Raw genomic sequence first — 14,934 nt, forward strand, 5'->3', positions numbered from 1 at the left:
GCTGCACCAGCTTGCATTCCCACCAACAGTGTAGGAGGGTTCCCCTTTGTCCGCATCCTTGCCAACATCTGTCTTTTCCTGACTTGTTAATTTTAGCCATTCTGACTGGTGTGAGGTGGTATCTCATTGAGGTTTTGATTTGGAATCCCAACTTCTGATTAGTGCATGTTCAGAGAGTATTATAGTTGGGAAATCATTATTTTGCATTCAATTTAATAAAGATCATTCCAGGCAAGAATTATCAATAGATATTAAATATAGAGAGGAATCTTTTGAGGAGCAGGATAATTGTATGATCCTAAAATGTTTCTCCAAAGATTCTGTATTAGTTGCAATGGAAACATAATACATTTGAGAAACTGGACAACACCTCAACCAGGGAATCAAAATTAACGTTACCAATGGGAGGGCAGATGAATACTATGTTTTCCACATGTGATACCCTGAGAAGGACATGACATCACTTAAGCAGTATTCCAGCTAGGAATGCATTACCTGAGTCGAATCCTGAGAAATCATCACATGAGCCCCAAATAAGGTAGTTGTTTTGTTTTTTTTTAAGGGATTGTATTCTTCAAAAATGCTAATGTCATAAAAGACAAAGAAAGATTGTGGAAATGTTTCAGATTAAAGGAAACTGAAGAGACATAATGACTATATGTACCGTCTGATCGTAAACTAGATCCTCTATATACAAATACACATATACATATTCCATATATGTATAATACATATACTTATATATATCTTTATATGCAAATGTATCTATATATACTACAAATAGAGAAATATACATATTTATATATGTATAATATTAGAGAGAGAAAGAGAGAGATGTATACATCTATAGAGAGAAGCAAATAATAAGTAAATAATAAAGCAAATGGGGATAAAATGTTAACAATAGATGAATGAATCTGGGTAAAGGGCAGAGAATGAATGTTCTTTGTACTAATCTTATTCTTGAAATTTTTCTGAGTTTGAAATTATTTCCAACTAAACAAAAAATATGTATTAGAAACTTTTCTATCACTATAGATTCATCTTACCTATTTTTTCCTTTTTTATGTTTTTTTCTTTTTCAATTGAGATGTAATTTACATCAATAAAATGCACAGATTTAAGGGTATAGTTCAATTAGTTCTGACAACTGTATACACACATGTAACACCATCCAATCAAGATATACATTTCCCTAGATAATTCCCTTGTGCCTCCTTCCAATCAATCTCCACTCCCCCTTACCCATAACAGCAGCCCTCACTGTGATTTTCTAGGTTAGTTTTGCCTCTTCTTAAATGTTATATAAAAATAATCATAGAACATATACTCTTTAATGTCTAATTTCTTTCTTTCAGGAGAATATTTGGAGATGTGTCTATGTTGTTATAATAATCAATACTTCACTCTTTTCTATTGCTTAATGTTATTCCACTATGTGAATATGCCACAATTTCTTTATCCCTTCACATGTTGAAGGACATTCTTGCTTGTACATGCCTTTTTGTGGACATGTGTTTTCATTTCTCTTGGTTGGGTCATAGGTTAGGTGTATGGTAACTGCCACCTGTTTTCACTGTGGTTGTATCATGTCTTATCATTTTTGATGGTTACAAAGTATTTAGTTGATTGTGTAGACCATTATTTATTTAACTACTCCCCTGTTGTTTGTCATTATGGTATTTCTAATCATGTATTCTTACAGTTTGGTAATTAATATCATTGTATATGCAGACTTAAGCACATGTGTGAGAATCTGTAGAATAACTTTTGTAGGAAGGTCAATGAGCGTATATAGTTTAATTTTTGATCAATGCTGCCAGTTAGTCCTTCATATCAGTCATTACCAACTTCATTCTAATCAGCAAAGTATGAACGTGCCGGTTTTCCCCACATCTCTACCAGTTATCAGTAAAATATTTAATCTTGTCATTCTGTTTTCATTTTATGAGTATCACATATTGGTTTTATTTTTACTCTACAGTTGCCTATATTTATCTTAGATCCTTATTTTCTTTTACCCATACTATTACAGTACGTCTCCCTCTTTCAATCACTTTCTACAGTCTAGGACACTCTTTAGATTATATAACTCCAAAACCACCTTCCCAAGTCACTCCCCAACTGAAAAACCTTCACTGGATCCCCACTGCCTACTGAATAAAATCCAGACCTCTTATTCTTACACTGAAAACCTATTCCATATTTTCTACTTTTTTTCTTCCAAACAATTATCCTACTTATAGTCCAACAAGAATGGGGCTTCCCTGTGGACCTCACATAAAGTATGTCCTTCCTGTGTCCATGTCTTTACACATGCTGTTCCCTCTACGCATAATGCCCTCTGCTCTCTGCCCATGGAGTCCTACCTTCTTTAGAAACTCAGCTCAAATGCCATCTTCTCCACAGGCCCTGACCAAATGCAGACAAGATGAAAAGTCACACTTACCGGCACTTTCATTTTAAATTCATCTCGATAATATTTAATGCCAATGTCAGTGAATGCCCTCTGGATAAAGCGAGATGGACGAAGGATGAATATGAGCTGCAAGTTTCCTGGAAATGCTACCTGGAAGGATCACAGAAAGTGTCAGGGCAAATGTCACATCCATTGGTCTCCTCTTGCCCAAGATCACAGACAGGAAAGTTTAAGTAGACACCATAGATGCCAAAGAACTAGAGTATCTATCACGGGATTTCAGAGCTGAAAGAGATAGTGTTTGAATAATCCAAACCCCTCCTTAAAAATCATAACAAATCAAAAAAAATATTTCTGATTATAAAAGTATTTCATACTCCTTACAGAAAAAATTGGAAATTAATAAAAGTATACATTAGAAAAAGAAAACCACCAAAACCACCCATGATCTTATAGTCATTTTTAATATTCCAATCTAATTACTTACAGGCTATTTTCTCTGCTGAAATATCTTTATCACGGCTAAATTCATACTGTAGAAATATTTTGTAACCTGCTTTTTCCCTTAATATTATACCATGAGCTTTTATTTCTGTTATTTAAAAATTCTTTGGAAATACTATATTTCGTGGGTGCACAATTTACTTAACCAATCCTTTATTGCTAATGATTTAGGCTTTTCATACTTTTATACTTATAAATAACACTGAAATAAACATCTTAATCCACATTTTGGAACACTTTCTTTGGATAGTTTCCCAAAAGAATTACTGAGTCAAAGACTTAGTATTTTAATGGTTCCTGATGCATATTATTGCCAAGTAGCTTTCAGGAAGCATTGCCTTCATCTTGAGGCAAGTTCCTGAGAAATGAGATAACTCAGATTCATATAACAACTTAATGGCACAACTGGGACCCCAAGTCTCCCATTGCTCATGGCTTTCTCCCCTTCTAGTGGTTCCCGAAAGCAACCTCCTAAGGGGCTTGTTAAAAAGTAATCTGGTCTTTAGTCTGGAATATTCTGATTCACTAGAACTGGGATGAAATTCACATACCTATTTTCGACAAGCACCTGAAGAGATTCTGTCTGATTAGAAGCCAGGTTTTGGGATCCCTGTGCTACAGTGTCTTTTACCCATAAAGTGATAATGTAATTCTTGAACAAATTAGGCTCAAGTATTATATTATTCAAGTATTGCCAATGGACCCTGGAAAACCAGAACTCTCTTGAGGCCAGTCCTCTAAAATATTCATGGACACTGTCAAGTGTCTAAAGCCTTAGGGCATCAACCACCATTGTATTTATCTCCAAAATAAATCCTATAGCCAAAACTAAGCTAAAGGAACAAAACAATCCATACACAAAAGAAAGGGAGTCTTCCTTTCCCCCAATGTTTGAAATGCAAGCTCCTAAATAGAAGAGGCTTGCATTTTGTTACATCATGGTAAGACAAATGGCTGAGACAATATTTGTATTTCTGGCTGAGGCTCTAGATCTGAAACTCCGTATATGTGCATGTTTGCATGCGTGACTACCTTTGGAAGTAGGCATAAATGAGGCTTGGATTGTCCCTCTTCCATCCCAGCCTCCACACACACATTATCACCCTACCATATCCCATCCTCTTCAGCCAGTCCCAACTGCCCTAGGCAGCCTGTGCTTTGGTGGAAATGCTGGTAAGGTTGCCCTAAGGTATCTCTGCCTGCTCATGTGATTGAGTTCCCTGGCCTGAGGTCCTTGCAGAGAGAAAGGATACATCGACTTGCCGAAAGGCAACAAACAGGGATGAAAATCAGACTAATTAGATGGAAAAGGAAATTCATCCAAGGTTGTACAATCTCATACCAAAAGCAAGCATATATCATATTTTGTCTGGTTTTTCCAGTATCTTTCAATCTGTGAAAAACTAATTTGAATACTGAAGTGAAGATTGGCTTACGTTGGGTGACCCTCCCCCCCAAAGCAAACCCTAAAACAAGGATTTGGGTATAGAGTTTATTGAGGAGGTGATCCCAGGAAACACAGTGAAGGAATGGGGGAGAGTGAGAAAGTGATAACAAGAAAGGCAATGTATCAAGAAGGGGCACTTCTGTGGGCAAGAAGGGCTGGGACCTTGTAGAGACCTGTGTGGTACATGTCTCAGAATTGTCCCACTGAGGGGTGTAGAGGCTGGGGCAGTTATCCATCAACTCCCATAACTCAATAGTTGATCACTCCTAGGGCATGAACTTCCCAGCACTCCCTCTGCCCCTCTTCGGTGACCAGAGAGGTCAATAAGGGAGATTCAGGAAGCTTTTGACGGGCTCAGGAATTGTCTGCAGTGACCTGCAGGTGGCAGAGGGGATAACGGACATGACACAATAGCCTCTGCTACAAAGACCTTCCCAAAATTTGGCATAAAACAATTGCCTTTTCCCTGTGACTTGGATAGGAAATAGTTGTAATAACAGCACAAAAATGAATATTTACAGCTATTCGTGTCAATGATGCTTTTACGGAGCTCCACTTGTCCCTTCGCCGGTCGATAACGATGACGAATCCAATGCTCGCAGCCTCCACACTGCAAAAAAGGATGGTCAGTATCAGAGACCAGGTAAGACACGTGGGTTCTGGGCGGGCTCCCTCCCCAGGACATTCTACAGCCTCTGGCGCATGTGTAAACATGCTGCATGGCACAAGGGAAAAACCTGGTCTGACTTCCTGACAAAAGAACCACTTCCTCTCCTGATCTCAGCCTCGCAGCCTTAACAAAACAGAAATACTTGGTGTCTCAAACCGTCTCAAGGGCTCTGTTTATGGCTGGCAAGTGTCTGAAACACCCAAGGAGCACATGTGCTCATACCTAGAGGAAAATGCACATGTCAGGTAGGCATCACATGCCCCAGTGTACACAAAGGAACTCAAGGTTGGGCTCTGCCACCTTTCCACTCCCAAAACTGACATTCATGCAGCTATCAATATGCTTCCATAGGAGTGAGTCCTAGAGGTGTTCAGAAATACCACATGTCTATGGGAAAAACAACCCCCTTCCAATGCCCAGCTATAAACAGCCAGCAAATTATATGCACAAGAAGGTATTATTTTCATTAAAAATGAAAGGAAGCTGTTTGGCCCGCTCCTAAGTCCTCACAAAATTCTTTTAAACTAAACTCCCAGAAATGTAAACATTTTTCTTCTTTCTCTCTTTGGGAGGAACTATGATATACAGGAAAGAGCAAGGGCTTTGGATTCTAGTGGCTCAAATCCTCATTCTGCCACTTACTAGCACTGTGACACTGGGGAAGTCATCCACCCTCTCTAAAGCTCAGTTTCCTTATCCATAAAATGAAAACAATACCACCAATAATGAAGTCATTAAAAGGATAAATTCTGAAGCCAGACTGCCTAGGTTTGAAGCATGAATTCCACCATTTATATAGCATGTATGGGGGTGGGAGGTAGAGTTACTTAACCTCTATAGTTTCTAAGAGTCCCCATTTGTAAAGCAGGAAAGAAATAGTATCTGTTTATATGGTTGATGTGAGGATTAAATGAGTATGTATAACAAATATATAAGAGGCTCAAAACAATGCCTGGCACTTGGTACATACACACTGTACATATACTAATATTATGATTATTTCATACGTCCTTGTCATGGCAATGAAAAGAGATCAAGTACATGAAAAGTAGTTGGCCTCTAGTAAACTTTTAATAACTCTCTAATATTGGGCAAAAGATGAGCTTTACCCTAATGAGTGCCTGTATGTGGATAAGGCAGAAGATCTAAGCAAACACTAAGAAAACACAAGTAGCTGATCTGAAGTAGGCATTATTGGGCCAAGCCATTATCACAGTTTTACACTGACCCAGGTTCTCTCACTGGGAACATTTCCCAGGCCACAGTACAAGGACGGATGGTCTCACCGGGTAAAAGAGGAAGAGACTGGGGATTATAAAAGCAAAAGTTGCCAGAACTTGAGGAGGGTGACTGTGAAGAAAGAACAGAGAGGGAACCCCAGAAATCTTCATGGAAGTTCTCCTTTGATGTGGCCAATGCCCAGGCCCCACTATTTCAGGCAAGAGTCCAGGAGACTGACAGAGAACAACAACTACACATGTGAAAACTTATGAAAAGTTATAAAGTTTGCATAGTTCTGGGGAAAGAAAGATAGTTGGCATTGGGCCCACCCAGAATAGACAGATTTTGATGAGCTCTCTGGGCCTTCAGGTGAAACTCTAGAAAGGCAATACTCTAGGATAAATGAAACATCATAGGAATTGCCATAGGATTAAGGCTACACTCTAGGAATAAGGACCAAGCAGAAATGGACTTACCCTAAGAAAACCTAAAAAGCAGGCCTCAAAAAGATCAAGGTGTCTACCAGTAATTTAACTTCCCACCAGATCAAACTCAATACTTTTTATAAGCAGATAAGCCTCTACAACATATCATCTATAATATCCAGCACAAAATAAAAAATTAATAGAAATGCAAAAAAGCAAGAAGAAAACAATAATTAAGAGATGAAACAGTCAATAACTATGGACTCAAAGATATTCCTGATTTGGCAGACAAAACTTTAAAATAATTATGATCAATATGTTAAAAGAAAAAGAGGAAAGGGTAGACAAAATAGATTAAAAGATACATTATTTCAGCAGAGAATTAGAAACTGTAATAAAGAATCAAATGAACCTCCTAGAATTATAAAACACCAATATCTGAAATTAAGAACTCAGTGGATTTAACAGCAGACTGAACACAGCAGAAGACAAGATAGGTGAAACTGAAAATATATGAATTGAAAATATTCAAACTGAAACACAGAAATGGAAAGGATAGAATGTTAAAGAGATATGGGCCATGAACAGAGTCCCACAAGGAGAGGAGAGAGAATATGTTACAGAAAAATATTTTTTTAAAGATTTTATTTATTCATCTGAGATACAGAGAAAGAGAGAGAGGAGAGAGCCTGAGCAGGGAGAGAGGCAGAGGGAGAAGGAGAAGCAGGCTCCTTGCTGAGCCAGGAGTCCGATGTGGGGCTTGATCCCACAACCCTGGGATCATGACCTGAGCCGAAGGCAGATGCTTAACCATCTGAGCCACCCAGGTGCCCCCAGAAAAATATTTTTTAAAAAAAGCAATGAAGAATTTTCCATACCTGATCAAAGACATCAACTCACAGATTCAAGCAGCTCTTCTAATACCAAGCAGGATAAATACAAAGAAAACTTGATCCAGGTATATCAGAGCCAAGTGGCTGAAAATTAAAGATAAGAAGAAACCCTTAGGAGCATCTGGGTGGCTCAGTTGATTAAGCAGCTGCCTTCGGCTCAGGTCATGATCCCAGGGTCCTGGGATCGAGTCCCACATCAGGCTCCCTGTTCAGCAGAGAGCCTGCTTCTCCCTTTCCCTCGGCCTGCTGCTCTGCACTACTTGTGCTCTCTATCTCTGTCAAATAAATAAATTTTTAAAAAATATTAAAAAAAAAGAAACCCTTAAAAGCAACCAGTGAAAAAAAGACACATTACCTCCAGAAGATTAACATTAAAAAAAAAATTTTTTTTTCATTGACTTTTCAACAGAAACTATGGAAGCTACAATCCAATGGAATGTTATCTTTCACGTAGTAACCTGAAAAAAGGACCCATTTAGCATTCTATACCAATTGAAAATTCATTTAAAAAATGAAGGTGAAATAAGGGTGTTTCCAGACAATTAAGCGGAGAGAGAGAATTTATTGCCAGTAGGCATTCACTTCAAGAAATATTAAAGGATGTTCTCCAGGCTGAATAAAGTTGGAAGCATGAAAGGGGAAGAAAAATAAACAGCCTGAAAAGGAGATTCAGTGCTGATTAGGAAGACTTTCATCCTTATATTTAAAAAAAACAACAACAAAAAACTACTAGAGAGTATTACGCTAAGTGAAATAAGTCAGAGAAAGACAAATACCATATCGTTTCACTCATATGTAAAATTTAAGAAACAAAGGAGTAAAGGGGACAAAAAGAGAGAGAGGCAAACCAGGAAACAGACTCTTAACCACAGAAAGCAAACTGATGGTTATCAGAAGAGAAGGGGGTGGGGGATAGGAGAAATAGGTGATGGGGATTAAGGAGCGCACTTGTGATGAGCACTGGGGCTTGTATGGAAGTATTGAATCATTATATTATACACCTGAAACTAATTTTACACTGCATGTTAACTAACTGAAATTTGAATAAAAACATCAAAAAAAAAAAAAAACCCTCATGGAAACTGGCTGGGCAGAGGTTAGGAGCTGCACAATGAATGCTGACCCCTCTTCAGTTTAGTTAGTTTTGTTTATTGCCCAAAACACTGATAGTAACAGAGGTTTACTGATACCTAATGGGATGCAGTGTGAGATTAAGGTGTCCATAAAGCAGCTGGTGCAGCAACAACGACAACAAACTGGTTAAATTAAAAACCCATATTTGTCCTTTAAGACATTAGGGAACTCTGAAAATAAAGAAAGCTAAATAAACAAATTCCAGAGAGAGTTAGGAGTTGCTTCCATAGGGAGCAACTACTAGAAGAGGCTTTCATTTCAAGTGGTGGTTGCTTATTCTGGTAATAGGCTAATGAATGTCCATCGCTGAAAGGAAATAATCCCACACAGTAACCTGAATCTGCAAAAGGAATGAAGAGCACTGTAAACATTACATATGTGGATTAATATTATCAACGGTATTTTTTTTTTTTTTTTTTCACGAAAAGACTACTGACTATTAAAAGTGAAAACAGCGGTGCCTGGGTGGCTCAGTCAGTTAAGAATCTGCCTTCAGCTCAGGATCCCAGGGTCCTGGAATCGAACCCCACGTAGGACTCCCTCCTCATTGGACAGCCTTCTTCTCCCTCTCCCTCTGCTGCTCCCCCTGCTTATGCTCACTCTCTCTCTCTCTGTCAGATAAATAAATAAAATCTTTTAAAAAAAGTGAAAACAATAAGTATTAAATACATTATATGTGTAAAATATATATGTATATATTAAATACATTATATATGTAAATACATTATATATAGTATTACATACTATAACACTAGAGAAACCATTGCTTAAAATCCAATAGAGTAGATTAAATGGAATACTGAAAATATTTGAAAAATTCAAAAGAGAGCAGGGGCTATAGACTGAATGTATCCTTCCAAAATTTGTATGTTGAAGTTCTAACTCAAAATGTGGCTGTAATTAGAGAAAGGGCCTGAAAGGAGGTGATAAAGATTAAGTAAGGGCCTAAGGGTGGGTTCCTAATTTGATAGGATTAGTGCCCTTCTAAGAATAGGAAGAGACAGCAGAGCTCTCACTCTGCCATGTGAGAACACAGGAATACAGCCAACTGCAGCCAGGAAGAGAGCCTTCGCTAGAAATAGAATTAGCCAGAACCCTGATCTTAGACTACTAGTCTCCAGAATTGTGAGAAAATACATTTTTTTCTAAAGATAGATTTATTTATTTATTTATTTGAGAGAGAGAGCGTGCAAGCACATGGTGGGGAGGGGCAGAGGGAGAGAGAAAAACTCAAGAAGACTCCCCACTGAGTGCAGAGCCCAAGTAGGGGCTTGATCTCACAACCCTGAGATCAAGACCTGAGCCAAAATCAAGAGTTGGACACTTAACCGACTATAACCAACTATGCCACCAAGGTGCCCAGTGGGAAAACAAATTTTGTTATTTTAGCCATCCAGTCTGTGGTGGTTTGTTATGGCAGCCAGAGCAGACTAACATGGCAGGAAAGGAGAAATAAAGAACAAGTCACAAATGGTACGAACAGCAAGATGGTAGATTTAAACCCAACCAATCTCAATGATCACATTAGGTGGAAATGGTCTATATTACTCCATTTAAAAGGCAAACAGTGTTAGAATGAAATACTGGTTACAAGAGACGGTGATTATGCTTTAAACATGAGAAAAGAGATAGAAAGAAAAAGGATGCTGAAAGGTATACTATGCAATTACTAATCATAAGAAAGCCACTGTGGCTATAGTAACATTCGAAAAAGTAGTATTCAACACAAGGAGTACTGGCAGAGACATGTAATTCACAAAGATAAAAGGGTCAGTTCATCAGGAAGATATAACAACCCTAAAGGTCTACATATGCAATAACATTGCTTCAAAATGCAGTAATCAAAAGCTAATAGAACTAGGGACACCTGGGTGGCTCAGTTAGATAAGCATCTGCCTTTGGCTCAGTTCATGATCCCAGGGTCCTGGGATCGAGTCCTGCATCAGGCTCCCGGCTCAGCAGGTACTCTGCTTCTCTCTCTGCTCCTCTCCCCTACTTGTGCTCTCTCTCTCTCTCATAAATAAATAAATAAAATCTTAAAAAAAAAACCTGATAGAACTAAAAGAAAAATAGATAAATCCACAAAGTTGGAGACTTCTCTCCTAGAAATTAAAAACCAGTAAGAAAAAAAAACAAACAAACCAGTAAGGACATAGACTTGACTTTGAAGAACTCAACATCCAACAACTGCAGAACACCCATTCTTTTCAAATGTACAAAGGACATTTATCAAAATAGTCCACTATCCTAGGCCATAAAGCAAATGTCAACAAATTTTAAATGATTGCAATCATTCAGGGTGTATTTCTGATCATTGTGGAATTAAAATGGAACTCTATTATTCTTCTGCTTTCTTCTTCATTTACCTTTTCTTTTTCTTTCACAATTTCCTTTCTTCTCTTTTCTTTGGGTTTAATTGCAAGTCTCTTTTTTTAACTTCTTAAAGTGGAAGATCAGATCATTGATTTTAAACCTTCCTCTCTTCTAATAAAAGTATTTATAGCTAAACCACATATCACTTAAATTTTCATATACTGTTTTGTTACTATTCAGTTTAAAATGTTCTAATTTCCTTTGTGATTTATTCTTTGGTCCATAGATTATTTAGATATGGTTGCTCAGCTTCCAAATACTTTTTTTTTTTTTTAAAGATTTTATTTATTTGACAGAGAGAGATACAGCGAGCGAGGGAACACAAGCAGCGGGAGTGGGAGAGGGAGAAGCAGGCTTCCCGCGGAGCAGGGAGCCCAATGCGGGGCTCGATCCCAGGACCCTGGGATCATGACCTGAGCCGAAGGCAGACGCTTAACGACTGAGCCACCCAGGTGCCCCAGCTTCCAAATACTTTGCAACTTTTCTAATCAGTGGTGATAAAAGTGAGAGGGGCGCCTGGGTGGCTCAGTTGGTTGGGCAGCTGCCTTCGGCTCAGGTCATGATCCTGGAGTCCCTGGATCGAGTCCCGCATCGGGCTCCCTGCTCGGCGGGGAGTCTGCTTCTCCCTCTGACCCCCCCCTCATGTGCTCTCTCTCTCTCTCTCAAATAAATAAAATCTTTAACAAAAAAAAAAAAAGTGAGAATACTGGTTTTCTTGGGGGAGGGAAGTAAAGAAGTGAAGAGGTAAGGCTGCAGATATCGATGGGAAAGAAGCGGAAAGAAACCCTCATAGGAATATTTTACACCCTGATTTTGCTAGTTGTTACATGGTATATAACCAGGCAAATATTCATTGAGCTATACAGTAGAGATTTATGTACTTTACTACATGTAAATTATAACTCAGTTTAAAAAACCAAGGAATTAAATAAATTCAAGTTGTGAGAAAGGAAAAATACTACAAAATTTAAGAACAAAGATCCAGGGGCACCTGGGTGGCTCAGTCATTAAGCATCTGCCTTCGGCTCAGGTCATGATCCCAGGGTCCTGGGATCGAGCCCCACATCAGGCTCCTTGCTCAGCGGGAAGCCTGCTTCTCCCTCTCCCACTCCCCCTACTTATGTTCCCTCTCTCGCTGTCTCTCTCTTTGTCAAAAAATAAATAAAATCTTTAAAAAAAAAAAAAAGAACAAAGATCCATCCTTGTTAAGTTCCCAACATGTGTCCAGCACTGATTAAAGGGGACACAAAAATGACCAAAACTGTTCTGTAGTAGAGCAAAAACAAACTGATGTTAATAACAAAAATAATAATTTTAGATAATGATAGCCACTGTATATTGAGCTCCTATTATTTGCCAGGCACATTTATTTTTTAATTTTACTTTACCTTATACAATAAATATTATCTCCACTTTACAGAAGGGGAAACAAAGGCTGATAGAAATAAAATAACTTGCCTGATATCACACTAGCGACACTGGATTTCAAACTCTGAGCTCTCTGATACAAGTGTTCATGCTCTTAACCCCATCCCACTGCCCCCCCTTCAATTTTTTCTCACAGATGATCTGCTTGCATCCTGTGGCAGTTTTATTTTGTATATTTTTCTGTCACTAGTGTTTTTCTTTTCTTTTTACTTTAAACCAAATAATCATTGAGTAATAAGGTTCTAAGAGAACATCTGGGGCTCTTAAGCCAGGTGGAATTGGGAAAGGCTCAGCAAATACATATAGCACATAAACACAGGCTGTTCTTTGATCTATGAAATAAGCAGCTGATGCCTGTATGGCCTCCCCAGCCAAACTGAGGGCAAATGCCCCTCACAACAGGCTCTTCTTAGCTCCAAGAAGATCAAGGCCCAGGGCCAGAGCATCTGGTCAAACAGGGTGGGATCTCCTGGGAAAATACCTGTGTGCATAAAGGAGACACAGCTGTGTACAGACCTCAGTTCAGAAAGGAAAGATAAATCATGACAATGATTGTGAATACAGTCAAAATCATACAGTTTATCTTGTATGGAAAGATAAATATTCTAAACAATATGCAGTAACACCAACTACTGTGGGATTATTGGTTTTTTTTCTACTCTATCTGGTTCAACAAATGTGTGAAAACCTCAACTTAAACCAAATGCACAGGAAATGGGGTTTCTGGACAGTGTATTTCTTTAAGCAACACTTGGCTATTTTAATCCCTATTGTTCTTTCTAACACTAAGGTCCTATGATGTGCTAGATACCCGCATAAATGCTATTTAATATAATCCTCACAACCACTCTCACAACCAGGTTGCTGATAACAGTTGTACTTTATAGATGAGGAAACTAATCCTCAAAGATGTTTAAAAAGTCATCATGACTTGCCCAAAGTGATACACCATGTGCACAGTTAAAATTCAAAGTCTTCAGACTGTGAAACCAATGCTCATGCCACAAAATTCATACCCTCTTGGAATGGAAAATGTTTTAACACTGTATTTCTTCATTTTCCAATCTTAGTAACTCCTCTGTAACAAATATAACTGAATTTTTAATGAGTCAAACATGGCATTTTATTTATTTATTTTTATTATTATGTTATGTTAATCACCATACATTACATCATTAGTTTTTTGTTTGTTTGTTTGTTTGTTTTTTAGATTTTACTTATTTATTTGAGAGAGAGAGCATGAGAGGGGGGAGGGTCAGGGGGAGAAGCAGACTTCCCGCCGAGCAGGGAGCCCGATGCAGGACTCGATCCCGGGTCTCCAGGATCATGACCTGAGCCGAAGGCAGTCGCCCAACCGAGCCACCCAGGCACCCATTACATCATTAGTTTTTGATGTAGTGTTCCATGATTCATTGTTTGCGTATAACACCCAGTGCTCCATGCAGTACGTGCCCTCTTTAATACCCATCACCAGGTTAACCCATCCCCCCACCCCTTCCCCTCTAGAACCCTCAGTTTGTTTCTCAGAGTCCATAGTTTCTCATGGTTTGTCAAACATGGCATTTTAAATATGACTAAGTATAAATATAGAATTATATGTGATAAAGGGAAGTGTGGTGTGACCCCAAAATACTGGGGCAGTTTTGTGGTGGATGTGGTAATTTATTTCCTTAATTAAGCTCTGATGTTATATATTTTCCTATGATTTGCCTTTTTCAGTAAGCTAGGTATGAAAAATATTTTAACTAACTGAAATTTCCCTGCATTGCCATAAGAACTGAGTCAAATATAGGGTGACCAACCATCCCAGTTTGTCCAGGACTGAACAGTTTTCTGGGACACAGGACTTTCAGTGCTAAAATATGGACAGTCTCAGAAAAACCAAGATGACTTGGTAACCCCAACTCAAATGCCTAATTCCAAGCATATGACTGTCCACTGGCATACTGCCTATGGGGCTTCTTACTGGAGAAAATCAAACTACTTTTTAGCACCATTTATTATCTGTTGACAGTTACTCTGTGATCTTAAATAGTTTTAGGAATTCTCTTTTGAATGGCAGTCCTCAAAGTTGTTCCTGATATAGGAGGTAGAATGATTAACCTATTTTAAAAAAAGTATTATTCTAATTCAGAAGTAAAGAATTCATAATGCTTTTAGTCTTATGGCATTCTCTTGGCATCTTCATCTGTAAAATGGCGAGCTGACACAAGCTCATCTCAAGTACTTCTTCCAACTTTAACATTCTATGACTCTAATTTTGTATAACGACTTCAAATCCCTGGGACCATGGATGTACAAATTCAGTGGATAATTTTTAGAGTTTGGAAGAGATTATGAAGTAATCTCAAGGTAAGAATGGAACACATGGGGACAATTTAGTTTGATCTCTTGAATATCTCAGAATCTTTATCATATCT

At 38.3% G+C, this 14,934-nt stretch overlaps 1 protein-coding gene across 2 annotated transcripts in view; it reads right to left on the bottom strand.

The window, feature by feature from the left end:
* Positions 1–14,934, bottom strand: part of MCF2L2 (MCF.2 cell line derived transforming sequence-like 2) — a 202,850-nt gene that overhangs the window by 131,216 nt on the left and 56,700 nt on the right. For both annotated transcript variants that reach the window (XM_081830363.1, XM_081830355.1), the window contains exons 4-5: positions 4,890–4,980; positions 2,450–2,569 (exon numbers count right to left, since the gene is read on the bottom strand). In XM_081830363.1, coding sequence (XP_081686489.1) covers positions 2,450–2,569; positions 4,890–4,980 — 211 coding nt within the window. The remainder of the gene's footprint in view (positions 1–2,449; positions 2,570–4,889; positions 4,981–14,934) is intronic.

This window comes from Leptonychotes weddellii, chromosome 1, assembly GCF_054177405.1.
Source record: "Leptonychotes weddellii isolate Sample4059 chromosome 1, ASM5417740v2, whole genome shotgun sequence".
Lineage (NCBI taxonomy): Eukaryota > Metazoa > Chordata > Mammalia > Carnivora > Phocidae > Leptonychotes > Leptonychotes weddellii.